We start from the raw sequence: 27,778 nt of genomic DNA on the forward strand, positions 1-27,778 counted from the left end.
CTATGACGCAGGCGCACTTGGGAGAGTCCCGGAATTATTGGAATAGAGGGAGATAACCATGGAGATAACGGTTCCGCTGAATTTCACTGATTCCCGTTAAACTGCTCGGCTTCACGGTGAAGGACTGACCGGAGGAAGGGACCGTTTTCCCCCCGGAGCTCGTCTTCACAGGTCGGTATGCTTGTGTTTGTTTTTTCTGGAGCGTCTGTAGCTCGTTCTCCTAAAGATGTGCGACATGTTGCACCAAAAACCAAATAAATGAATAACTTAAACTAAATATTTGATCAAGTTTCAACTGTTTTAACTGAAGATGTAATAGTGAGATGTTTTCCAGCGTGACAGACAGGACGTGACTGAGGCAGGCTAATCAGCTTTACACACTGACACTGACTGTGTGTGTGTGTGTGTGATCAATTAAAACCTATTCTGCTCTATTCATTACAATAATGGCTTCATATCCTTCCTCCCTACATCCCAGTCTTTCTCTCTTTGCTGAGTGTTTTTCCCCTCTTTTTTTCATGGACAGATTCAAGTTCAATTAACTTATTTCAAATAAACACATAACAATAATTTAGCTATAAGATAAGAATTCATCTCCCAAACATGATAACATACAATCTTACAATCATTCATACATTAAAAAAAGAGAATAAAAACACTCAATATGACCAATAAAACCTCTACAGCTCATAAATCCAGTAAAATAATGTTGCGCTAGTATTGCACAACATATCAGAATATTGCATGTTTAACATTAGACCAATGGACGATCAGACAAATGAGTTTTTATAACAGTTCAATCTGCATTTTTGTAGTTTTAAACAGTGTCAAATAGTCAAACAGTGTAGTCAGTTGTCAGTAATCAGCATGGTAAATATCCCAACAGATACATACATGTGTTTGTCTTTATTTAGTTAATTAAATATGATGATTATTTTTGAGTTGTAGACTTGAAACTTGAGTCAGAGATTTTGACCAGGCACCAAAAATAAAGTCTGTAAAATGTTTTTATTTATTTGAATGTCTCTGATTTAGTCAATGCTGAATCCAATGGAGCCCTGAAAAATAATATTTCTGTGTCTTGTGTGCACAAAATAATAAACTTTGCAAATAAATCATCATCGTCTGCACACAAGATTATAACTTTTCATCTTTCAGGACTCCGGCGGCTCTGTAGGATCCCTGTTTTGTTTTTGTTGGTCTAAAAGTAGTCAAATTTAAATATACTGGTTCCAAAATGACCTCACTGTCCTGATTGAGATCATTAATTATAATAAACTAATTATCTTTGGGTTTCTGACTGTTGGTCAGACAAAATAAGACATTTAGGCTAAAGATATCACCTTTGACTCTGGGAAAATTTAACAGGCATTTTTCACTACTTTCTGACATTATATAGACAAAATGATAATCGATAATGAAAGTAATCGCTGTGTTGTGTATTTGTAATATTTCTCATGCAGTTTAACAGTGTTGACTGACATGAAAACACATAATGCAAAGGATAAAACTTGACTCTTCTGAGACTTGACACACTGGAGACTTCACTTCATCAAGATTTGATCTGACTCTAAATTCTCAAGTTTTGACCTGTTAAAATCTACATCAAACAACACACACCTGCATGTTTTTACTAGACGTAAGCATTGAGGGGAACTTGGTCTCAGCTAAAACACTATCAACACAGCTTCAAATGAAAATATGTAAATACTTTGTTATTCTTAAGATCACTGACTTGACTTAACTTGCTCTTTAGAACTTGAAACTTGATTTGAGACTTTCTTTTATTTGACTTGGACTCCTCTACGTCTCTACAACAACGGCTCTGTCTCAGCATCGCCGTGGTGACGGTGTGGGCACAGCCTGGGCTCGCTGTGTGCGTCTGTTACTGTACTTCTCAGTTAATCTCAGTCTGTCAAAGCTGTGTCTCTATTTCGGGACAGATTTTTATTTTTTTTGTTTGTTTCTTTAAAATTTTGTTGAACAAGATTGAATTAGGGCATCATTTCTATCATTTCTGTATTTCTTTTGTGGGTTCCAGGTAGTCAATACTTTCTCTTTCTCTCTCTCTTTCTCTCTGTGTGTATGTAGATGTGGGGTTCGTCCATCCATGGCCCTCCTCAGGTGACCTCCAGTGACCCCAGTCACTCCTGACTGCAGCTGTAATCCCTGATCCACCAGAAGACTTGTGCAGGGTGAGACCAGTCAACATATTAGACCAGACCAGACCATCAACCAATCACAACTGTGATAAATGAGTATTTAGTCTGTACGACCGGCAAATATCTATATATGAACAGATAGAGGATAATACCACTGATAATGCCAAATGAGGTATTATCAGTTCCTCTTTGCAGTGTATCCATGGATGTACAGACTATTATCACTGGTTTATATTGATACTGAGGAAAAGGTGAAAACGTGATGATTTTCAGGCAGGAGTTAAAGGGAAAGTCTTTTTTTCTGTATGATGTCTAAGCAGAATTATGTTTATTCATGATACAAATGAGAGATGATGATATCCTCGGGATGTGTAAGTCGCGCTGAATCTAAAAATATGTGTATCATGTTGGTGTGTTTAGATTTGACTGAGGTGTGAACCCCCCCCCTCTCCCTCACCCCCGTCAACTCCCTTACATCCTCACAGTGTGAAAATCTCTGCTGCAGAGAAAACTGGCCGCCTGCCTCTACTGGACCGATCCAAACATACTGTACACGCACTCTGTTTTCTCACTTACTCAGTAAATGATGCATCCATACCATCATCACCATCATCATCACAACAAAACAAAGCAGAAATCCAGAGGTTTCTACATGTTGTCACAGTTTTCCAGCAGTGAAATGAGGAAACATCTTCGTAAGGACAGGAAGCTTAAAAAAAGAGTGGATGTGTTACAACACTGGCACTTAAAGGATAGTTACACAATTTTTCAAGTGTGTCTTAATCAACAGTCAGTCGTCCATATGAACAGTGAAAGAGATTTTCCACGTTGTAATCATTCCTCCTGTTCATACTGGCTGTTAAATCCACAGTGTCTGAAGCTTATATGAGTCTTCATCAGTCTGAGTTAGTCACATCAAGTGGATATCTGACACATTTACAGTCTTTTTAGCATCAAATTCCCTCTTTGTGTTTCCCTGTTGAGCTGCAGTGGAAGTATAGTAACAAAAAGAGGGACTTTGGCACTATAAACACTGTAACGTTGTAAGTTATCTACTTGATTTGACTCATTTGGACGCTGAATCCTCAAATTAGCATCAGATACATTTTTAAATACATTTTTGCACATAAGGAGGCTGCCCAACTCACAGTGATCACCCACACGTCAAGACGTGTGATTGGTTCGCTCACACTACCTAAAAGCATCTTTCATCAGACAGACTTAACCCTTTACGTGCTTGTCCCTGCAACAGCCATACCGGCATTTTCCTTGAGGTGTTACTAGGTCTTGAGGTGGGAAATTGGCGGTACAGATATCCCTGAATATCGATCCCTGCTCCCATTCGCACATGACCCCGTGCAGGAAATGTTCCTGAACATTTCAGGTATCGACTGCATGTGTGAAAAGGGCTTATTTTAGCAAATTCTGCAGCCTTGCATCTGCAGAGGTATTGCATATCAAGAGTAAAATATGCTCAACCTTCAAATAGGACATACTGGGATATCTTTGCATGATTAAAAGTTCAAAAAACACCATAATTATCTTATACTGGCCCCATCATGAAAGATATTTGAACAAATTTCCCGTTTACCACTCTCTTGTCACACATATTTGAATGTCAGCCGCCGTTGAATGTTCCCTCTCGTGTTACTCTCTGCTTTTACATTCTGATTCAACCCTAAATGCACCAAATTATAGGAATGCGGTTCTCAAAACTGCTGTTTCATGGCTGTCTGTAATTAGTCAGCGGTTCAAGCGTTCAGCGGTTCAAGTGGACAGTAAATCCAGAAACCAGCAGATCCTACATGCAGACTGAATCCACATCTGACAGTAAATCATCAGCGTAGGCGTTTACAGCTTTGACTGAATCTCAGGTGTCTGATGTGAAGATGAGGGGAAAGTAAAGCATCCCTGTGTGCACCACTTCAATTTCAGTCTCCATGCCAGTGAATGTAAGCTAAATATAGCTTCCCTATATTTAGAGCATCGCCCTCGATTAAACACGTGCACACGGAGAGATGAAAGCTCTGATTTTGTGCTCATTTAGGCCACCGATGCACACACACACACACATATAGACGTTTATGAAATATACACACATGAGCTCAGTGCAAACAGTTGGAAAGCTTTCACCAAACATACCGACCGAGGCTAAATTAACGCTGTAATGTCACTCAGATCCACTGTGTACTTGCTCATGTTATCATAGTTAATCTATCCTTAAAGGGCATCACCTGTCAAAGCCCAGCAATGATGTTGATGTGATTTCGGCAGCTGAGACAACAACCTGTGTCAATAAACTGGAGGTGAAATATCCATAAACTATTATCTAGGATTCATTTTTTACAAGATTTAGATAAAGAGAAGTTGAGATGTGGTGAAGAGCCTGCACATAAATATCCCTAATATCCAGTACATTCAGTCAAGGCCACATCTGTAGCGGTCCTGCAGCTACTAGAACAATCAGCATCCAGACGTGGTCCTGAATACTGAGACCTATTTTTCTAGCCACACCCTACTGACCTAAAGAATCTTTGACAAGCCACCAACCAACTCTCTACATTTGCTTTAGTATTAAAGGTACACTATGCAGGATTTTTCTAAACATCAGTGTATAGACTCATACAAGAATAATCCCTCTCAGTCATCATTTATAGCCCACTAGAGGCGTGTGACGGTGTATTTATCTGCAGAGACTCTGCCCTCTGCCTGTATTTTCATATTTTCTTATTATTTTTCTGTGTTCTGGACGTTTCTGGGCGTCAACCTTTAGGCAGTGGGTGTGTAGCCCCCAGCCAATAACAGCGCAAAGGGTGTGAGGTCAGGATTTATAGCGAAGCGACCAGGTTACATCATTGTCTCCGTCTCTCTTCTCTGCTCTGCTCTGCTCTCTGTCTCTGTGTCATGAATGTATAAAGAGCTGCAGGTCTGTGTCTGTTTGACCGAGGGTGGGGCTGAGCTACACACACACACACACACACACACACACACACACACACACAGAGCAGAGACGCTACAGCAGACAGAATGAAGTTGCATTCACACAAAATTGGGCAATGCAGCACCTTCCTGCAGGGTTGTGTGGAGGTGTGTGTGTGTTAATTTGTGCTTTAGAACGTAACCTAACTGCTGTGAAACAATCAGAAAATAAAGTTTTATTGATCTGATTCACAGCTTTGTTCTCCCTACCGCTGCTCCCTCTATTCATTCACTCTCTAGCTCGCTCAACCACTGCTGCTCGCTCTCTTTCTGTCTCTCTCTCTTTGGCCAACTTTGAATGTCGTGTTTACACACAGAAAACGACAAATCCTGCATAGTATGCCTTTTTTTTGGGGGGGGGGGGGGGTCTAATGTAAGAAGCTATTGAGTTGCTTATGGGAAATGTAGGATCCAGTGTTTTTGGAGTTTGACCCATACAAAGTCGGAATTCTTGGCCTCTATTGCTTCAATTTTCTGTTATTAATCTGTCTCCTCTGAACGCTAAATTACATGAGTGCCCCTTTAATAGCTACTTCTAGGCTATAAGTCTTAATATTATATCATAAAAGTAGCAGTAATCTGATAAATTGCCTACCCAATACAATACAATAATAATAATTCATTTGTAGAGTTTTGATATGAGGCCATTAATACGACTCTCATACAACTCTTAAAGCCATAAAGTAGCAACAAGCTGTTTGTAAAACAAAGCTTCAAATGCATCATACAATTATGATAATTAAAACATTTAACTGCCTCCACTCAGAACATAATTAAATACAAAAAAACAGCACTTTATGCTCCTTGAATCCCATTTTCCTTTGAAAGACATCCAGTCATTAGCTTACTCTCAGCAGTCACAGTACAAGCCACCTAAAAGTGCCAAAAATGCACTTTATGAATCACTTGAACACCCGTATCACTGAAAAACCTTATTAATGGTGATTATGATTGTTATTTTGATTAATTGATTAATGATTTACTCCATAAAATACAAAGAAACATACACTTAATACACTGAAAAACCTAAAAATATGCAACTGTCAATGTAAAACAGAGAAAAACAGCATCTGAGACACTGAGATCAGAGAATATTTTGCATATTTGCTTGTTATATAACTTAAATGATTAATGTGGGGTTGTGACTAATGGTTATTTAAATCTGTCGGTTATTTTTTCTTTTATCTGATTAATCATTTGTTTTATAGAAAGTCAGAAAAGCATTAAAACACTCTCTGTATTAGTGAAGGAAAGCATCTCTTCATATCAGTTCAAAGCAGCACTGATGTGACATGATTTGTATTTTATCACTTCATTTCTTCCCTCCTTTAGAAACGTTCTGCTTGTTTAGGTTCATGTCAAGCTTCGCTACCATCTGCATCTATCAAATACATGCCGGGAAACTCTCTCCCTGTCGTTCCTCTTTGGCCTGACCATCCATCCATTTACCCATCCATCTGTCCGCCTGTTTGTATCTACATATCCTTCCCTTCTCTCTCTCCTCCAAGATCTCTCTCCCTCTCTCTCTCCCTCCCTTTCATCCTCTCGACAGAGCTGCTGAATTATTTAACATCAGACAGTGGGCTCAGCTGCTGAGCCAGAAGGAGATGCAGAAAGAGATACACTAGCTGGAGAGAGAGAGAGAGAGGAAAGAAAGGAAGGTGGGAAAGATGGAGAGAGTATGGAGGTGTCCGACACCGCAGGAAGTCGTGAGTCAGCAGGGAGAGAGAGAGAACCGGTGGGAGGGAAGAGTTTATAGATAGATTTAGGTGATATGACTGGATGGCGCGAGCCGGGAGAGCGGCGTCAAATGCCTCCCGGTGCGTTCCGTGAACGTGTGTGTGTGTGTGTGTGCATGCGCGTTATCGATCGAGAGGAGAAGGTCATGGAGCCGAGAGGAGATTAGCAAACTAGAGTCGCAGCCAGAGGAGAGCAGCAGCAGCGGCAGCGGCGGCGGCGGAGCTAACGCCTCCTCTGAATAGCAGCTAGACAGAGAAGAGAAGAAAAAAAAAAGGGGGGGGAGGGAGGGGGAGAGCCAAAAAAAGAGAGACGAAGCGAAGGACAAGAGGAGCTGTTACAGTATGGGGGAGAGCTATATGTACCAGAGACTCCCCTACACCAGAGGAGAGGAAGAGGGGGAGGATGAGGACGAAGAGGAGAGAGACGGGAGGATGAGAGAAAGTGTCCGGGGACAAATGGTAAAGTCTGAAGTTGTGGGTGGATCGTGGCTGCGGTATGTGTGTGTGTGTGTGTGTGTGTGTGTGTGTGTGTGTGTGTGGAGATGTGACTGAGGGTTCACATGAATATATTTTTTGTCAGATTTTGAGTGGGTGTGGGTGTATGATGATGATGATGATGATGCAAGTCTTATTTGCATGTTCCCGTGTGTTGAGGTGGTCTTACAGTATGATTAGAGCTGCAACTGATGATTATTTTCATCACAGATTCATTTTAGGATTATTTTCTCGATTAGTTTGGTCTTTAAAATGTCAGAAAATGGTGAAAAATATCGATGAAGCCCGAAGATGCAACCTTAAATGTCTTGTTTTGGCCCCAACAAACAGACCACAACCTAAAGATATTCTGTTTAGTGTCATATGAGACTTAATAAACTAGAAAATATTCACATTTAAGAAGCTGGAACCAGAGAATCAGTCAGCTTGTTCTTAAAAAATGACTCCAAATCATTATTTGATGATCAAAATTGTTGGCAATTAATCTTCTGTCGAGCGACTAATCGATTAAAGGACTAATTGCTGCAGTTCTAGTCATGATTAATTACATTATCTATTGGTCTAGTTCTTTTTTTTTTTTGCTTTTTGAAGTGCTTTTGACATTTATTCATTGTATAAAATGTGAAAAGATAGTTAAAAAATAGAAAAAAACAAAAAATAATGGGCATCACAACTTAGCAAAATCCAAGATGACGTCTTCAAATTGTTTCCTAAAGGTTTTATATTTATAGGCATGACTGCTTGATTCATGACTTAAAGGATTCACTAATGGTCTAAACTGTTGTTTCATTTTCACCACTAGGGTAATTCTTTATTTATGAGAATCTGATGTTGTTACAAAAAAAGAAAATCCCCAAAAGTGAGAACAAGGCTGCTTTAATGAGCTCTATTAAGGTGAATGAAACGCCACTTAAAACATCATGTGAGTCTTCATAATATTGCATATTTCTTGCATATATTAACGCCTGCTGGCAGAACACAGCTGACTTGACGTCATGTTGAGATATATCCGGCTTCGAGTTTTATTCCATAAAATGTTTTAATGCTTTGAAACATCAGCATCAGATTCTGGTGTTAACTCCTCAAAACCAAACAACGACGACCTCGAAGCTCAAAGCATCTTGGAACATGTAGGAAATCACAACCTGAGGTCCAAGCAGAGAACGCAAAGAAGGGAAAGTGGTTGCAGTGAAAAGGTACATTTATAGTGTTTCATCACAAAATAAGTCTTAGAAACAGGATAGAAGAGTCTGAGGTTACTTTCAACTAATACTATTAAATATATTAATCTTTATAGAGGACTAGTGTGGTGATTAATTTACAGGAAATTGCGGTTGAATGAACATGAAATGCAGTCGAGGTTTGACTTCAGATCTGCCATCAATTTCAAATTTGAAAGCTGCAAAAATAGCAAGTTTTTACTGGGCAGATGCTGCAGAAGTTGCACTGTCATCCAATATATATATATATATATATATATATATAGCTGAGAGTCGCTCCCTTACACTCTTTTAGGGGACATAACATGCACACACATGTGTAATGTTGTGTTTTTTATACTGTTATGATGTCAGATGTCTGTGTTAAACATAGGAGTGTAAATCAGAGTCGGTTTAAGTTTGCTGCTCCTCTCCGTTAACATTAGTCTCTGAGTGACGGCGTAAAAGTATTCACAATATACTTCACGTAAAAGGTAATTATTTAGTTATTCAATCAAAAAATGCTTCCAATCGCTGCCTTTTCTGAAGATGACCTGCCAGATAACTCTAGCCGTGTGCAGGCTGTGGACTGTCCAGGTGCTGTGCTGCCTTCACGGTTCAGTTCCGCCTTTTTCGTTCCAGCAACATCACGTTATTAACTAACATTTAGAAAATCGATTTTTGACATTTGTGAATCGATGCAGAATCGTCTACATCCACATTGCAACGCATCTAACAATCCCCCAAACCTAGTTAAACACAGTCAAAGATCTTAAAGAGACATGAACTGTAAATCATGCAAAGATATTCCAGCAGAGCCCCAGAATATAAATATAGACCTGAAAATGTACATTATATGTCCCCTTAAATAATATATGTCAGGGTGAACGTAGTACACACTTAACACACAGTTAGAAACTTAAGCCAGATTAGCCAGTTGTTCTCATATGTGAAACGTGTGTGTGTGTCTGTGTGTGTGTGTGTGTGTGTGTGTGTGTGTGTGCAGATGCAGTGTGAGGAGGGGACAGAGTGGCTGCTGGAGCTGCTGACAGATGTGCAGTTGCAGCAGTACTTCCTGCGGATCCGCGATGAGCTCAACGTCACCAGACTCTCCCACTTCGACTACGTCAAAAACGAAGACCTGGAGAAGATCGGCATGGGCCGGCCGGGTAGACTCCCACAAGCTTTTACTTCAACGCTGACACTGTTGTCAAACATTACCTATTGCATCAAACCTTAACCTTTAAAATTCATCTTTACATTTCATATTTGTCCAACAAGAAACTGAATTGTATGTGTGTTTTTTTGTGATTGTGTCGGTGAAGGTCAGAGGAGGCTGTGGGAGGCAGTCAAGAGGAGAAGAGCTCTTTATAAACGCAAGTCGTGGATGAGCAAGGTGCAGCACCACTCCGTCACACTGCATACAAACATAAACACACACACATTTATATTTCCTCCCTCAGTTCTTTAACCAGAGCTGCATCACGTCAACTTTCCTCTCAAGGATCAGTAAACTATCACATCGCTTGTATTGTCTCTGACTCCCTAACCTCGATATCTTACCACTGACTGAACGAAAGTTTGAATAACAAATGACATATCTGCCATTTCAAAAGAGCTACATGTATTCAAATTTTAAACAAATTTCTCTGTAAGATCATTTCTAAGGCTGACGAAGTGGTCACACTTTTAAAGGGTGACTATGTATATTTAAAGAGCATTATAGAGGCAATAAATCCATATTTTTTCGTTTAAATGGTCTTAAATAATCAAAATATTTTATTTTAGCTAAACAGCATAGCAGCTTGTTAAGCTCATATTTCAATAAATATCCCTGTAGTTGTATTTGAAAAGAAAATCTGCATTTTCATGACTCTAAATTAAACTAATAAATTAATAATTACACTCTTATTTAAAGTAACATACAGTGACAATGCAGGGTTTCAACATTTTAAAAGGACGCAAACACCATAAACCTCTGCTTGTCGTCTGTGACTGAGAAGGAAACTCTGCTGTTTCTGTTTCTGTTTCTGGGCCCCCGCAGGTGTTTCCGGTGAAACGGCCCGACGCCGCCGACCCCCAGCAGGCCCTCCCTCAGGGGGCGTCGTCCGGCGCGGTGCCGGCCAACAGCGAGTCGGCGGCCTCGCTCACCTGCCTGATCAGAGAGACGGAGCTGCAGCTGTTCGAGCGGCTGGGAGACGGCACGTTCGGAGTGGTGCGGAGAGGAGAGTGGACCGGTCCCAACGGCAGAGTGGTGAGACGCAGAGGCACAGAAGTCAGGAAATAAAACATAAACCATCATATCTCTGTCGATAAGCGACACCACAGACTCAAAGTTAAAGAGTCTGATTTCGTACGAGTCATGAACAAACAGTCTGCCTTTCCTCACAAGGGTAGACTTGTTTGATTCAGAATTATAATCTCTTAATAAATATGCAGTTAAAATATGATACTGAACAATTTTATGATTTTTATTGTCATATTTCGGTGCAGCAACAAACATTTCAGTATTTATTGGGAAAGCTGCCTCAGGGTCTTTCTGTCCAGTATCATGTTGTGTTGCAGCTGACAGTGTAACATCACCTACTGGAGGCTGTAATATTCTCTCCTCTAGTATCTCTGTAACTGTCACATGACCGCCTCTCATATCAGTCATGGAGCACTTTGCTTTAGAAATACATTTCTAGCACCTAACGTCATGTCAAAGCATTCTCTCTTTATTCCTTCCACACCACAGTGCTGCTCTGACACGTCGTTGGCAGCTGGATTATGAATATTTTCTCCTATATTTGATATATTTTTGTCTGCTGATTCTTGTTTTTACTTGTTTTGGTAACATTTTTGTACATGAAACTCGCCCAAAAACGGAGGGAAACAGGTCGTCTTATGTGGCAGTTTTAGGGGCGTCGATTATCTTAATGATGAAATCTCATGAACGCACACCTCCTCATGAACATTCATCAGCCTGAAAGGAGCAAAATATGACTAGTTCAGCCCGATTTGGAATATTTGTATGAGCAAACCTCACAGAAAAAAGTAGGAGAGGTTCTTGCATGAGGCCTAATATCTAAGATACCATTCGGTTGTATTTTAGTAAACTTTGAGAGATGATGTTTTATTTTTACATTGTTGTAATAAGTTGCTTGGTGCTGGTGCTGCAGTTAAAGTAAAAAAAAAGTTGGCTCAAAGACTCTCAGCATCATTTGGGAATTCGTTCAAGCTGTTATTAGCTGTATATGTTCACATATATACTAATATTTGCTGATATTCTCCGTCCCTCTCCGTCCGTCTAGCTGTCGGTAGCAGTGAAGTGTCTGAAGGCCGGCGTGTTAGACTCAGACGGTCTGGACGATTTCATCCGAGAGGTGAACGCCATGCATTCCCTCAGCCACCAGAACCTCATCCGCCTGTACGGGATCGTCCTCACGCAGCCCATGAAGATGGTGAGACACGCTCGCATTCTCAAACACATACACGCACCAACACACACACACACACACACGCCTGACTGTAATGCATGTGTGTGTTTGTGTGTGTAGGTGACTGAGCTGGCTCCTCTGGGCTCCCTGTTGGATCGTCTGAGGAAGCGTCAGGGTCACATCCTCATCTCCTCGCTGTGTAACTACGCCGTGCAGGTCAGTTAACACCAAGAAGAGAGGAACAAAGAGGAAGTTGCAGTGATTACACACTCGTTCTTCTCTTTCATTTCATCACATCTTTGGTGCAGTGCCCAGAAATGTGTAATACTTTGTTGCCGGTGCTGCAATGTTTTCTTCCTCATTCTGTTTCAGTTGAAGTTTCTGTATTTGGAAACGATGTCTTTAGTTCTGTGTGACACATCACTCTCTGTAAAAGTCATCACAATTTACAGACAGTGAAAGAGAGACAAAGCTGACATTACTTATATGAAAATGTTTTCCATCATGACTCCCCTAGAAGAACATAAACGTCTCCATTTAAAACGTCATGTAGTCATGAAGAAGGTTGTTGAAGATTCAAACTCAAGCATCAGAGCCGAAGTCGTGACATCTCGTCCAGACCTGCATCTGTTCCACCAGCTGCTGTTACTAAAAGTCTCTCATTCAGCTTTTCTTTATCAAGCATGTTCCTGCGGTTTACTTTTGTTATTCTGAGACAAACTGGCTCCACTGCAGCATTTGCTTTTAGTAGTTGAAACCTTTTAGATAGTAAAGTAAAACAATGATTCATTATTGATGTCCCACAAGAAATCTGCTGAGGCTGCTTTCTGTTTCTCCGATCGCAGAGCAACAAACCCTTTTATTTTTTAAAAAGAAAATTAAATACTAATCTTTTTCATTTCATCTTGTTTTGTTAAAGAACTTTGGGCTGCATCTTTGCATGAAAGGTGCTATACAAATAAAGTTATTATTACTTTTTTGCATACAAACAACTACAGCTCCCATATCTTTCAAATGATGTGCTGTAATCTGTTCTGTCTACACTGTTCTCTCCTCTCCGTCCTGCTGTTATTACAGACATGTCTGAACTCATTCGACTCTCTCACAGTCTCTGCGCATCAGTTGAGCCGTGATTTTTTTAAGCCGGCTGTCTAGGGCTTATGGGAAACGCAGTGCATCAAAGGCCGTGAAAAAATCATGATAGTAGATTGTTTTTTTTAAAAAATTCACCGTCCTTGTCTAAACATGCTGAGCGAATAACACGACGTATTATTGAGAAAGGTTGTGTTGAAAGGCTGCATTTTTAGTTATTTATTTTAGTTTTTTTCTCCTTGAACAGAACTCTTAAGTCCTGCTTTCAATTCTGCTCTTTATGATCTGTTTCTATTGAGCAGCCATGTTGGAAACGCTGTACACTTCAAAAAACTGATCATATCTGTATCGTTACCCTGTATTCTACAGGCACTGATGATTGTGTGAGCTACACAATATGTTGTAAGTGTCTGTTTAACGTAAATGTGTGTGTGTGTGTGTGTGTGTGTGTGTGTGTAGGTGGCGTGCGGCATGGCCTACCTGGAGCAGAGGCGTTTCCTCCACAGGGATTTGGCCGCCCGCAACGTTCTGCTGTCCACTAATGAAACGGTGAAGATCGGAGACTTTGGCCTGATGAGGGCGTTACCCACACACACTGATCAATACATCATGGAGGAGGGCCACAAAATCCCCTTCCCATGGTGAGAGAAGAGAGTCCTGGTCTCACAAAACCACGTGTGGTTTTGTTGTCTGTCGGCTCTAAATCACCAAACACATTTCAATTTTTTTTTACGTAAAAATCTGACGTTGTTCTCCACAATTCTTTCTCTCTGACATTCTCTCTGTCTGTCATTTGTCTCTGTCCTCGTCTCTCTCCAGGTGCGCTCCAGAGTCCTTAAAGTCTCGTACTTTCTCTCATGCGTCCGACACCTGGATGTTTGGGGTCACTCTGTGGGAGATGTTTACTCACGGACAGGAACCGTGGCTGGGTCTTAATGGGAGCCAGGTGCACGCATGCATTCACACACTTCTCCTTCTATAGGATTTAGTGCTTAAAACTCATTTAAAACTAAAACATAAGCTATCTGGTGTCTTGCAATTTCTGAAATTACTTTATAATAATCGATTTACATCATTTTACTGTTTGTCTACGTGTCTGCTTTCAGATCCTCCACAAGGTGGACGTGGAGGCCGAGAGGCTGTGCAAACCAGACGACTGTCCTCAAGACATCTACAACGTCATGCTGCAGTGCTGGAGCCCCAAACCTGAGGACAGACCGACCTTCATCGCCCTCAGAGACTTCCTGCTCGAGGTAGCGCGCTAGTCAGTCAGAACTAAAGTAAATAAAATATGTCCCCAAGAGAGAGGTAAAGGCCGTTTGCAATTACAGATGATTTAAACACAAATAAGGTTCATCGTTGACTTTGGAAGAACAAATTTGAAAAAAAAGAAGCTTGTGGTGTTGCTGCAGGTTGACTACAGATATCTGTTTATGCAAGTTAATACTTAGTTTGTTCTCTGTCTTATTTTGAGTCATAATTTCTTCAACCAGCTGCTTTACCAGAACAAACTGTGTTCAGTTCAGTTCATTCAGTTTATTGGACCACAAGATGAAATTCATTTTGCAAAACCATGAAAACATAAACACAAAACCAGTAAGACAATAAAAGACATTAATAGTGTCAGTGCTATACATGCAATTCAGACAATAAGAATACATACATCTGGGATTATTGCACATGAGACAAATGAAAACTTGAACCTGTTGCAGCTAGTTTTTAGAAACCTGTATCTCTGACCAGGTTTTTTGGTTTTGAATTTGGACATTTTAAATGAGGCAATCAGTGCATCATTTTCCCAACACATGAAAAGGGAATATTAATGTTATGTGTTAGGAAAATATAGTTTTTTTTAGAAATTGTCAGCATCAGTCTGGTAAATTTGACCAAACAGATTTTAATAACAAAAAAAAAACCAAATGATTTAAATAGAGGACTTAGATTAAATGTGTCCCAAAGTAATTTGTTACAAACTGGTGCAACGGGCAAATAAAAGACAATAGTGGAAAGGAATAAATCACAATTACACAAAATGACATGAGGTGATCTTCCATTTGTCTCTGTGATGCTGCTGATGAGTAATTACTCTCGTACTATAAGTGTGTGTGTGTGTGTGTGTGTGTGTGTGTTCTTACAGACCATGCCTACAGACATGAGAGCCCTGCAGGACTTTGAAGAGGAAGACAAGCTCCAGATTAAAATGAATGATGTCATCACCATCATAGAGGGAAGGTGAGTGTTTGACAGCCGACGCATGCGGGCACCTTGAAGAATGTCACAATCCTCCGACTTCCGTCATTTCAGCCTCATTCTTGTACACGAAGGAGTATTTTAATAAAATTACTGTTTTTGCTTGTGTGTGTGTGTGTGTGTGTGTGTGTGTGTGTGTGTGTGTGTGTGTGTGTCAGAATGAAGGTCATTCCTACAAGACAACAAATGCATCTTTTGTTGACACTGGATTCCTTGCATTGTTGACAATAACTGTAATTACTGTCTTGTTACCGGCTCATTATAGTAATATCGTGGCTCCTGTGTGTGTTTGTCTGCAAAATGTGTATGGTGAACTCCACAAGTTAACGAGATAATGCTTATTTACCGTCATTGTTTTTAAGTGTAGTCATGTGGAGGAACAATCAAAGTCTCATTTTACTGGTGGAATAGAGTCGGACAAATGTCTGTGTGTGTGTGTGTGTTTCCATATGTGTGTTTTCAGGGCAGAGCACTACTGGTGGCGAGGCCAGAACAGGGGAACGCTACGTGTCGGCCAGTTTCCCCGACACGTGGTGACGTCGGTGGCCGGCCTGTCCGCCCACGACATCAGCCGGCCGCTCAAACACTCGTTCATTCACACCGGACACGGAGACACGGATCCTCACAGGAGCTGGGGACATGCAGATCGCATAGACAGGTGATCAATACAGAGTGATTAAAGTCATCACTGAAGTTTTATTCAAAGAATGTTAGATAGCTTCATACGTAATACAATTTTTTTTAAAGATTTTTTTTTGTGATTTCCAAATTAACAAGAAAAACATGCATAAGAACACAAACTAATAACCAAACAAGCAGAATATTCCAGTTTTTTGTAAGAAAATGCTGATTTTATAGCGTTTAGTGGTGATCATTTTAAAATGCAGACCTCACACTTCACCCCATACTGAACAGTTCAGTGTTTAACCTAAAAAAATAAATGAAATAACTCTGGAAGCCACTCACACTGAACCTACATTATCACAATAAAGGATATTACTACTGTCTGTGAGTTCAGCTGGTGCCAATAAACAGCAGAATAGTGTAAATGAACTACAAATAGACACAGACTGTTAGCTTGGGTTGCCCTTAAAGAAGTCAAAGCAACAAACACCTGTTAATCTAGATAATTATAATACTATAAATCTAGATTTTCCTTTGAAAACTAATGTAAAAATGATTCTTATAATGCAAATTAAATCTGGTGTTCTTTAGCTTGAACCATATGTTCGTAGCGCTGCTTGTACTGTAAGTCTCCACTGGAGTGCAGCAGTGCACCACATGTGGTTCCTCAACAGATGTTGTACTTGTTAAACGTTAAGACAAGACTTTTAAATCCGGAGCAGCTTGTAGCGGCTGCAGGAATAGAAACGGCCCTAATTGGAAAGATACGTTTTCACCCAGTTTTACACACAATGGCTTCATGACCTACTTTTTTTTTTTTTTTTTCATTAAATTAGAGAAAATAAAATTTTCTCGGAGAGGTTCCATGAACAAATTTCATAAAATATTGAACCCTTTCTTAGTTCATGTTAGAGAAAAAACATCCAGCTGCCTGCTGCTCCTTAAACTGTCTAAACTGTTCTTCATCTTCTGCTCTTAAAGTGTGATGTAAGAATCATCACCAGGTCACACTTAGATGCACTTGTCACCATCAGGCCTCATCGCCTACAACCTTAACCATGTCTTTATATCCATGTAGTTAGATTTATATATACAGTTACCTATATAACTTTCTTATTTGTCTCTTTTTTTTTGCTTTTTTTTATGTTTTTTTGTTTTTCTTTTGTTTGGTTTTTTGGGGTTTTTTTCATAGTCCAACCACAATGTTCTTTCTCCGTGTTTGTATAACCAATTAAAAAAAGTTTTAAAAAAAAGTTTTAAAAAAGCAGCCTCAATGACAGATCAACATCTTAACAAGCAGTGATTACAGTAGCAGAGGTAGGTCAGTAATTAACCTTTATTTTTAGGCTGTAGCAAAGATAAACAAGATGGATTTAGTTGTCACTTGGCTCAGCCTTCAGACAAGAATGTTCCTCATATAATTCTCTTAAATCTGATTTACCTCGTCTGCTCCCCCTCTATAGTCTATATTTGGGAAACCCTATGGACCCTCCTGACGTTCTTGGAATGGACCCTTGCGCGGCGAGACCGACAAAACTCCCCAACCGTGCCAAGAGTAAATTTATCCAAACACTGAAACACACACACTCAACATATTTATGGACTTTTTTTGTTGTTTTTTTGTATTGTGAATGTCTTTTCTTCGACTTAACTTGCGTATAATGAGCTCATTCTCCTACTGAAGTCCCTCCAAGTCACACTGAATGAAAACAAAGTGAACGTCTAAAATGTAAAATATGACTGTGATATTATTACTCTTCATCAGAGCAACCTCCCCCTCGTCCTCCTCAGCCCGCCGTCCTGCTGAAGAGTAAGTTTCTCTCTCTCCTCTCTCTGTGCTGTCTGTATCCCACAACGTAACCTTTAAATAAATCATTTTCCTGACTCCTGGTTGTTTTTGTTGCGCCTAGAGCCGTTCTACGACTCGGTGATGGACGATTACGACGACGAGGACGACGCCAGCGCTTCGTCCGGGCTGAAGAGGCTCGGAGCGTCCTTGGGCCTGAAGCTCAGGCCGTGGGAGGGGTCCGGCGTGCGGTCGGCCAAAAGCGAGGTGTCGCTCATCGACTTCACCGACGACAGCTTCAGCTCGACCACGCCCTCCCCGCTCACGGAGACGCGGCAGCTGGATGAAGACACGTTGAAGGTACGATACTCAAGATGTTTCTTATTGTCAACAAATCCCATGTGCAGAGCCAAACCAACAATGAAGCCTGATATACTCTGCTTTCATGTGGGAGATATAGCACTTGTAACACATGGTGCCCAAAGTTGAGGGGTTCAAACGTAATTGGACACTTGGCTACTACATGTGTCTTGGGCAGCTGTTGTGTTGTTTATGCACAGAAGAGCTTACACTTGGCTCAGAGTTTATTGAGAGCTGACAGTTGCCATTTAGATTGACGTGGTAGTTGTCTGACAATATGAGGTGTAAAGAGGTGACCGAGCAAGTAAAGAAGATAATAATGAAGCTGGGGGGAAAAAAAAGGCAAAAATCTATCAGAGATGTCAAAGGTTTGTCAATATCAACAGTTGGGTACATTTGAAAAGAAGCAGAACAGCACAGCACAGGAAAACTAGAAAATGTCAATTGACCTGTTAGACTGAGGAGTCTTGCGGATGAGCTGAAAATCAATTGCACAGTAAACAAAAAGAAGAAAAAAAAAACCCTTTATGACTGCACAGCATGTTAAGAATGCACTCCAGGACGTAGGAAACATGTTTCCTTGTCAACCATCAAGAGGAGACTTCATGACCACAACCTCAGAGGATTCACCACATGATGCAAACCCCTGGTAAGCCTTAAAAACCTAAAGAAATATTATTTTATTTCACACTGAATGTGCTGAAGCCTGAAGAGAAAAATATATGTAACTGTCTAAATACTTACTGTCTTGACTGTATCTTATTCCTCTGTGTCTGTAGACCTCCATTATCTAAAACCTATTAAAAACATGTCAGTGTCAGTCACCGTTGCACTAGGTGACACGATCCTTTGCCCTGAAGACTTTGAGTATGTTAGCTCCAAAGACTAATAACAGCGATCACGTTTTCAGTCTCCGGAGAGTAGTTCCATGTAGGGCAGACAGATGTATTTAGTACTTAAGTTATTTACACTGTAGTACAAACTCAAGAGGTCGTGATATGTAGCGCAACAAGCTAGCAAAGCTCCATAAACTGCTCAGTGGCATCTGCCATACAAGGAACTACTCTCTAGAGACTGAAAACGTGATCGCTGTAGTAACGTGACTGTAATCTATGTGGTCCAATTTAACGGTGTGGCTCATTGATGTGCTTTTAACTGTTCTCGGACAACAACAGAGGTTTACTGCACAAAAGAATAAGATATATCAGGCTTTGGATATGAACACAATACTTAGAGTAGATCAGTTCATCGTTGGTTTGGCTTTGCACATGAGATTTGTTGACAATAAGAACAATATATAAAATTACCATCCAAAGCCTTTAAAGTAAAAGTTTGGCATCGACGCCAGTTACAGACTTTTCACCTCTTCTTCACAAGTCATCTGATGTTGATCAGACCTGGAGGGATGATGCATTTTGCCAAGATGTTCTGGCAAAATGCATAAATACATGCTTTAATTAACAATTAAAGGTCATAGGGGCTACACCCAGTAGTCTCATTTTTTTTTTTATGACAGCTGTGTGCCAGCAGAATCTATTGAGGACGCGTTTTCAATTTGTTTAGCCGTTTATCTAGCTAAAGTTGATGGGAAGGATGGTTTTATTTTTTTCCCCGGCAACACGCACTAGTTCACATTTATCCTTACAAACTCCCCCAATGCTGCTGCCTAGCATCAAAGCGTTGAGGGAGGGGGTTTTCTTAGCTTTCCAAACATGTTTTTCCTGCTGGTCTGGGGATTTAAGCTAGTGACCTTTTGATTCCACCACCAACTCAAACACAAAGCAATCTAACAGAGTTTCAGAGCTCTTAAAGACATGTCCAAAAACTCAGAACACCCTCACACTGTCTGATCAAGCATTTTTTTTTCTAAATCAAATAAACTTCAGAAGGTGTCAAAATAAAATCTGTGCCGCTAATTAACAACAACGGTTCCACGTATCCTCCAAAGGCATCGGTCCAGCAGCCTTCGGCCTAGAAATGTCAAGAATCTTCCCCTTGGATGCACTCGAGGCGGGTGCAATGTGATGAATTGGCACTCATTGATTGATTATGTACACCTTCATGCTTTAATGGTTTACTTAGGAGTTTTCACAGTAATTCCACATCATATCCTCTGGCTCCCTTCTGTCATCTCAATCAAGCTGCAACTAAATGCTCTCGGGGTTTGGGTGGGGTTTCACAGTGTTGCTTTTACCTGTTTACAACATTATAAAAATGTGGTGCAGGCATAGTTTGTACGTTTCTAAGTCTTCACCTTTTTCATGATGTGCTTTATTAAGTGATGTTTGATGTAAAATGAGTGATCTTCTGCCTGAAAAGCCACTTTATCTTCCATATCTTCTCTTTTCTTCTTCTATTTATCGTGTATATGTTAAATAAGTAGCTTTAAAATGTATTGAGCATCATCTTCAGCACCACGGACAGCCGGCGTTAAGAAGCTCTTAAGTACTGCTTTGGGAATTGCGTGGAGGAAACACGCTTAACTTCTAAGATTATCGGGACACGAGGTCCAGTCTTTCCATGTGTCACTTATGTGCTTAAACTGTCCATCATCATCCTCCTCTTCAGGACACCCCCTCCATCCTTGACTGGCCCCTGCCACAGCCAGCTTATGACGAGGTCGCTACAGAGCTGGAGGACCAATCGGTGGACCAGGAGGTGCGGTCTATCAACAAGGGAGTGACTGAAGAGGCCTTAGCCACCCCTGGTGCTGCCATGGCGGGCAGGAGCGAGTCACAATCAGCTGACCTCTTCCAAGAGCTACAGAGAGAGGTAGAGAAAATAGTGAAAATGTCAGTCCAGGTTATTTTTTGTGTCAAACCGACACATATTTCTCTGTCTCTGTTGATGTAGGTGATGGTGAAGCTGCAGGTTCCCATGGCAACAGGTCGCTCCCTCCCTTCCTCCCCCCTTCCTATGCCTCTGGCGCCTATAGGCCCCCACAGACAGATATACCTGCCGCCTTCCTCCCCTTCCTCCACCTCCTCCTTCACCTGCTGCTTCGAGGAGCGGCCGGTGCTGCCTCCTCGCAGCCCCGTCCCCCCGCTGCGTCCCTCCAAACACAACCCCTCCAACCGCACCTCCCACCCGCAGGCACGCTCCAGCTCCATCTCACTGGAACTGGAGGACACCCCTCCTCAGATCCCGCCCAGAGATCACGCCTTCTCCCAGCCCGGCTCCCGCTCCTCCTCACCCCTCCCGCTGGTACCGCCAATGTCTTCCTCACCTATAGCCCTGCCCCCTCCTCCCCTCTCCGTCTCCCCTCGCCGGGCATCCGGCCTCCTGGGTCCCCTCCTGTCCTCCAACTCCTCCTCTTCCCTACATAAAACCGCATCTCTTTCCTCACGGCTCGCAACTCCGGACTCCTCCTACTCATCCAGCTCCTTACTGGATCCTCTCGCCTTTCGTGAGGGGCGTGGACTTTCCTCGCTGATTGACAGCTCCCAGAGTTCTGCTCCCGCCCCGCTGCCAGAGCGACCGGCTTTTCTAGAGAGGTGGGTTGCTGATATCAAACACTGTCAATTACTCTCATTTAAACCTACTTTGTTAAGATAAAGGCAGTTTTTTTTGACAAGTTTGGAAGGCAACAAAAATCATCATCATTCATCCTGTGGGGAACATGATTGTCTTTACCAAACTGCGTGGAACTCCATCCTGTAGTTGTCGAGATTCGTCAACCTGATGGCGCTAGAAGGAAAGTCAGAGGATCAGTGATGTCATTAGAATTCATTGTCTGGGAATGAATGTCTGTTAGGATCCATGTAGCAGATGTCAAGCTGTTTCACTGCTGGTGGCAGTAGAGGAAAAGTCGAAATATCACAAAAATCATTAAAGTTTCAGGGACTTTGAATGTGCCAAATTTCATTCCAATTCATCCAATAGTTATCAAGATATTTGACTCAAAACCACAAATGTGGCGCTAGAGAAAAAGTCAGGGGGTCACCAAAGTCATTAGGATTCATCATCTGGGGACCATGACCGTCTCTACAAAAGTTTGTTTGCTAGCTTGCAACCAAACAGTTAGCTTACTCAGCTAGTTGCTTGGGTATAGGTACCAATGCAGATATGTACAACAGCTAATCCAGTGGGATATTTATGTGTTTCTGTGTAAATGTACGTTTATTTGGAAAGGTTTAGGAGGCTTTTACTCTCTGAATCCCTACAGCGGATGTGGCGAGCGCAAAGTTAGCATAACCTGTTAGTCAGAATGGCCACAATGAGGAGATCCAGGCTGAAAAATACCAGAATTTCCCTTAAAGTTTTGTCTCTAAGTGGTAGTTATATATATAGGGTGTGGGCTAACATACTGTAAGTCTGGAAGTATTTTTAACATGAAATAGGTGAGACAGTATTGTTCTGTTGGCAGTGATTTATCTTCCACTCAATTCCTATGTTCCTATGTTATGCAATGAAACAGCTGTGCCTTTTCATTTTGACATTTCCTGAAATACTAGCAAATACTAAAAGATTTTTATCACAGTTTCAAAACAGAAGCTCAGGCATCACTCAGTACAAAGTGCTGTTTGACTGACAGACTGAGCTGAGCTAGATCTGTCTCCCTATGAAGTGTTGGTTTAATCCAGCTCCATATATCTATATATATATATATATATTTTGTGACAGTGTGACATAATCTCGTCAAGATATTTGCAGTATATGTTTGTCTGCTCTCTTCAGTCTGCAGAGGGGAATAAATAGCAGGTTTAGTGGAGTTCATGTGGATTCCAGCAGATCTTAATCTTCTTGGATTCACACATTAATGATTATCACAGCAGTTTATTAGACAAAAGACTAATAAAAGTAAATGGAATAATAAACCAATGGAAACAAAATTGAAATCATAAAAATGCAATAATGAGAGAAAAACAAATTACAGTTAATGACTTTTTAAATGTTAATTTTTTGATGTAAAACACTGGACTCATGTTTCAACTTGTTTGTGGTTTGATAGAAAGAAATTTAACATTAGAATTAGAGTTTATGAGTCATCTAGAAACTACTCTCTGTTACATTTTAATATATCCGTTTTTCACCAAAATAACAAAATATGAATAAATATATTAATGCTTGTGAAAGAGAGTTCAACTGTATTTCATGTTTATGTTTAATCAGATATGGAACAGCCAATATGGCGGCGGTCAAGCCCATGATGCAGCAGCCTGGCGGAGCCAAACCCAACTCCTCCTACAACAACAACAATGGGCGAACTGCGGTTCCCAGCATGCAACAGGAGCAGAGCATCACACAGGTGAGCAAGAGGAAAAGAAAACGTACTGCAGCACTTTCTCTCTTTTCTCTCTCTCCTTGTTAAAATATCATCACTTTGTTTTTGTTTTTTTGTTGACGATGACACATAAACAATACAAACAGTAGCATAAATATCATCTAGCACAGCGTTGAACTCTTAGCAAGAACCAAATACCTTTAAATGCTACAAGCAGACAAATCAGAGTCACTCACCACACTTGAAAGCCTCTGATTGGCCTCATTAATTAAATTCACATCCTTGTATCATAAAGTCCTCTGATTGGCTGAACTTTATGCTGACAAAACAGTAGATGTTGATCATATTCAGACTTTATCTCTTGTTCCTTCGCTGTCTGCGTGGATGTTTATTTTTACATTAATCATTTTAAGAAAATCACTGACTTTATGATTAATTTCTTCACTTTGTGAGAGTGAGTGTGACATGTTGAACTTCCTCTCGTGTAATTGCAGATTTGATTCATTTTTAAGTGTCTGATTAAGTTTTAAATTAAAACTGTAAATGTGCTTGTTTTGTCATTAAATGGTTTATAGAGTTTGTTTCTTTGTACTAGAAAACAATTTGATTTAAACATCATTTTCTAAATTATTGCTTTTACATATCAGTCAAAAAAAATTAGATTTTTAGCTTTGACATATGTGTGCAGAAGATCAAAAGAAAGTCACCAAACTCAAGAAAGCTTGTATTGGTTGTCTTCAGTAGTCCATATTTAGAAATAATTTTACTTTTGAACTTGAATGAATGAATGCTGAGCACAGATCAGTCCTACTTTATCATGGTTAAGTGATTCTTCGCCAGTTAAAAGAGTTATTTTACCCCATACAGCAGAGGAAACCATCCACAGGTCCAGTTATGCGTAAACAATCCATTCATTTGAGTTCCTGGTGTGATTGACAGGTCCAAGGAGCAGTACACGGTGTCACGCTGGAGGAGTGTCGGACCGCTCTGCAGACCTACAAGTGGAGCATCCCTCAGGCCATAAACCATTTGAAGGTACATCTGCCTACATTTTTATTTCATTTATTAGTTAGTTTGTCCGGGGAAATGCTCACTGATCAACTGAAACACTGTAAATAAGACAGAGTTAGTCTTGAAAGCTAACTGTCTCTGTGTTAAATGTTCATGCAGTTGGCAGCACAGTACGCTTCCAACAATAGCAAAATAAAGATAAAGAATGCAGGAGATGCTCTGAAATTCAAGTGTAGAATAGAGGGAGCAATAAAAAAGGGGATAGGGACGAGAGGAACAACATAAAAAACAGAAATTTCCCTCTGCTGTCTCTGTCCAGAAGTTAAAAATGCATCACAAATCAGTTACAACATTCACAGGAGAGAGAACAAATGTTCAGTTCACTCTCAACAACCTTCCTGCCTAAAATCCTCTTCTCACCTCTTGGTTGCAGGTGGAGCAGTTGTTCCGTCTGGGCCTGCGGTCCAGATCAGAGTGTGAAGAGCTTCTGCAGCGCTGCCAGTGGAACCTGGAACAAGCCAGCACACTCATGCTGGACACGTACGGACCACACTGCAGCAGGTTAGTAAGACTTCAGTTATAGAAGAAAGAATGTAATTACATACTGAAAATGAGAAGAAACAACTACAGTACAGGACTAGCGGCTGTTTTCAGTCAGCGCTGTCTGCAACAGCTGTTTACATTTGTGCGTCGGACTGTGTTGTTTTTGTTTCAACGTGTTGCTGAGTTTGAGAAACATAATGATGCAGCGATAGTTAGAAAACGCTCCCCGAGTCTCTCTGACAACACAACCACATATGGGATAACGATGTCACTCCATCTGCTCTTCTTCCCCCCGTCTGCCCGTCGCTTCTGCTGCTTCTGCTGCTTCTGCTGCTGTTTCCACAAAAAAAACAAGTGTCAGAGCCCACAAGCTGTCAGAACCACTCTGAGATGCTTTACACTGAAACACTGATCTCAGCACTAGTTGTCAGATATTTTTATTATCGATCCGATGTCTATAAAATGTCAGAAAATAGTGAAAATTAAATATAATTTCCCAGAGTCAATGGTAACATCTTTAAATGTCTCATTTATTCAGATATTCAGTTTACTATCATGTATGACAAAGTAAAGCAGTAGATCATCACATTAAAGAGACTTAAACCAGCAAATGTTTTGGCACATTTGCTTAAAAAATTATTATTCGGTTATAAAAATAGTTGCAGATGAATTTTCTGTCGATCGACTAATCGATGAATCGACTAATTGTTGCAGCTCTAAAACAGTGTCTAGGATGAATAAGACTTGAGCTAAAATATTTCACTCATTTTTCATTTTGTCAGTTCAAGTGTGGTGTCTCAGGTCAGTTTTGTTACTTCTCATATTCTCTTTATAAGTGCTTCCCTTGGGTCACATCATCTGTGGACATGGCAATATATCCACTGTACCTCCCTGCTGATTGATATATATACATATTTTTAATTTTGGTTTTTACTTAAAACAGCCATAATCAATAATTATTTTATTTTTTGCATGTGAAAAGGCTTGCTCAACCAGATTTGAGTAAAAAAAATGTCTTCTGGCTTCTTTTGCTGAAAACAGCTGACTGCTGCATCTGCTGATAAGTTTTTTAATGAGAGCAGAATTTTGTTGGCAGAACACCAAAAACAAACGATAAAAAATTCTCTGTAGAGTAAAAGCTATAAGAAAGAACTGGTATAAAGCTAATCCTCCGAGGAAAGAACAATAGTAACTGGAAAAAGTGGATCATTTAGACGAATAACTGAACTGTTAAGTTATGCAATACCTGGGAATAAGAATGTGCACATGAAAACTGACTTTGTTGTAAACCAAAGCCTCTGTGGGTTCATCACTATTCAACAACCCATTGCACAGTCATTTGATCCATCAATGAGAAAACAAGTCGTCATCTCTCCGTGTGTCTCTCAGGAAGTGATCTCAGAAGGACACGCCAAGCGGCAATCAACTACTGACGAGCCACAGGTGTCGTACCGATCATACATACCGACGCCGAACCGCTCCGGATGACTCATCTCTCCGAGGAGCTGAGACACCGCGTTGCTTTTCTTGAACGGAGGAAACATCCGGCGGCAGTAGATGTGCCTCACTTTATGTACTGTGAATACCTGCTTCTACCTGTGTCACACACACGCACACATATGCATGCTCATTATCAACTAACAGAGCAGCTTGTTGAATGAGTCACACTATTTACTTGAATGATTGCTATTTATGTTTTTTATTTTACCTTTGAAAAAAAAAAAAAAAAAAAAAAAAAGACATAATTTATGTTTTTCTGCCGGTAGCTGCTGCAAACTCTTACTGTGAGTGTGAGTTACGTGTCTGCTTTGAATGCGTGCATGTTCAGGAAGTGTGTGTGTAAGCTTTATGTACAAACACTGTAAATCATGCCTTTCTGCTGTTAATGAAGCGATATAAAATCAGGGAAAATGTCAGCTAACGACGTGGTTGTACTCATATGTTTTTTGTGAAAATGTACAGATAAAGATGTTGTATCGTTTATAATGTTTAACTCGAGGCGGATATTTTCGAGGTGAACTGCTGGTCAGAAAATGAACAATTTATCTAGTGAGTGAAGTAAATAAGATGTGGTCTTCTAGCATGTCAGGTATTATTAATGTATCATTTGTGTCAAAGCTTTTGAGGCTTTATATAGGCGTAAAATTGTGAAAGGATTGATGGGTTGAGATTTCTAGTTAAAAAAAAAAAGGTAATAAGATGCCAAAACAAATACGAAGACATCCACCTTCTCTCTCCTCATGAATACAGGGTATTAGAGTTGAACCTCCACAAATTAGATATTTAATGCAATTCAATGTTTCCTATAAAAGTTACTGCTGTATGATAATCATGAATATATGCTGAAAAGCTTAATTGTCAGATTTACTCACATAAGTAGGCTACTGCTGTGTGTGTGTGTGTATGTGTGTGTGTGTGTGCGTGTTTGCTTAGTGCTGCAGGTAGTGGCTCTTCAGGACATCCGGCTTCATGTTTTGTGCGCACTTACTGATCAGGAGTGTGATCATTGATGAAAAATTAGCAGCCAAACAGAGAAGAACAACAGATAGTCCATGCTTGTAGCTACTTTGGTTTTTAACAGGCCATCGGTTACTGTTGGGTTTGGCAGTTTAGACAAAAAAATCAAAATGTCCATCAGAGATATTGACAGCACACACTGTGGCCGGTTAGCAAAGACGTTACATATACTCGTGTTTCTGTGTGTGTGTGTGTGTGTGTGTGTGCGCTTGTGTGTGTGTGTGAGACATCTCTCTCTCAGTGACTCAGCTGTGAGCTCCTGTAGTCACACTGCTGTACGTGATGCTGACTGCATTAATGACAATAGAGCATCTTATAAATGCAAATGTTGCCTGTTTTATAATAAAGTGAGATTTTTGAGTCGTTCTCTTTTCAGAA

General features: G+C 40.5%; 1 protein-coding gene across 3 annotated transcripts; it reads left to right on the forward strand.

Annotated features, from left to right (window-relative positions):
- Positions 1-27,778, forward strand: tnk2a (tyrosine kinase, non-receptor, 2a). Of its 3 annotated transcripts, none has more exons than XM_044340042.1 (21): positions 1-175; positions 2,092-2,195; positions 9,581-9,743; positions 9,900-9,970; positions 10,619-10,828; positions 11,868-12,017; positions 12,114-12,209; positions 13,545-13,726; positions 13,905-14,031; positions 14,192-14,338; positions 15,223-15,317; positions 15,799-15,993; positions 17,423-17,514; positions 17,725-17,769; positions 17,870-18,105; positions 20,674-20,877; positions 20,959-21,599; positions 23,218-23,353; positions 24,269-24,364; positions 24,774-24,901; positions 26,273-27,778. In XM_044340042.1, exons 3-21 carry the CDS (start codon positions 9,581-9,583, stop codon positions 26,277-26,279), a joined length of 3,021 nt encoding a protein of 1,006 aa, XP_044195977.1. In that variant the 5' UTR covers positions 1-175; positions 2,092-2,195; the 3' UTR covers positions 26,280-27,778. The 3 variants fall into 3 exon arrangements, with proteins under 3 accessions (XP_044195977.1, XP_044195976.1, XP_044195975.1); XM_044340041.1 differs by having other exon boundaries at positions 1-171; XM_044340040.1 differs by lacking the exons at positions 1-175; positions 2,092-2,195 and adding an exon at positions 7,176-7,339.

The sequence above is a fragment of the Thunnus albacares genome, chromosome 21, assembly GCF_914725855.1.
Source record: "Thunnus albacares chromosome 21, fThuAlb1.1, whole genome shotgun sequence".
NCBI lineage: Eukaryota > Metazoa > Chordata > Actinopteri > Scombriformes > Scombridae > Thunnus > Thunnus albacares.

Excerpts from the sequence above, each read along its gene's own strand:
- tnk2a (XM_044340040.1), top strand. The coding sequence starts at position 7,223 with ATGGGGGAGAGCTATATGTACCAGAGACTCCCCTACACCAGAGGAGAG. Across the intron at positions 7,340-9,580 it reads AAAGTGTCCGGGGACAAATG|ATGCAGTGTGAGGAGGGGAC; the intron begins GTAAAGTCTGAA and ends GTGTGTGTGCAG. Across the intron at positions 9,971-10,618 it reads GCAAGTCGTGGATGAGCAAG|GTGTTTCCGGTGAAACGGCC; the intron begins GTGCAGCACCAC and ends GGGCCCCCGCAG.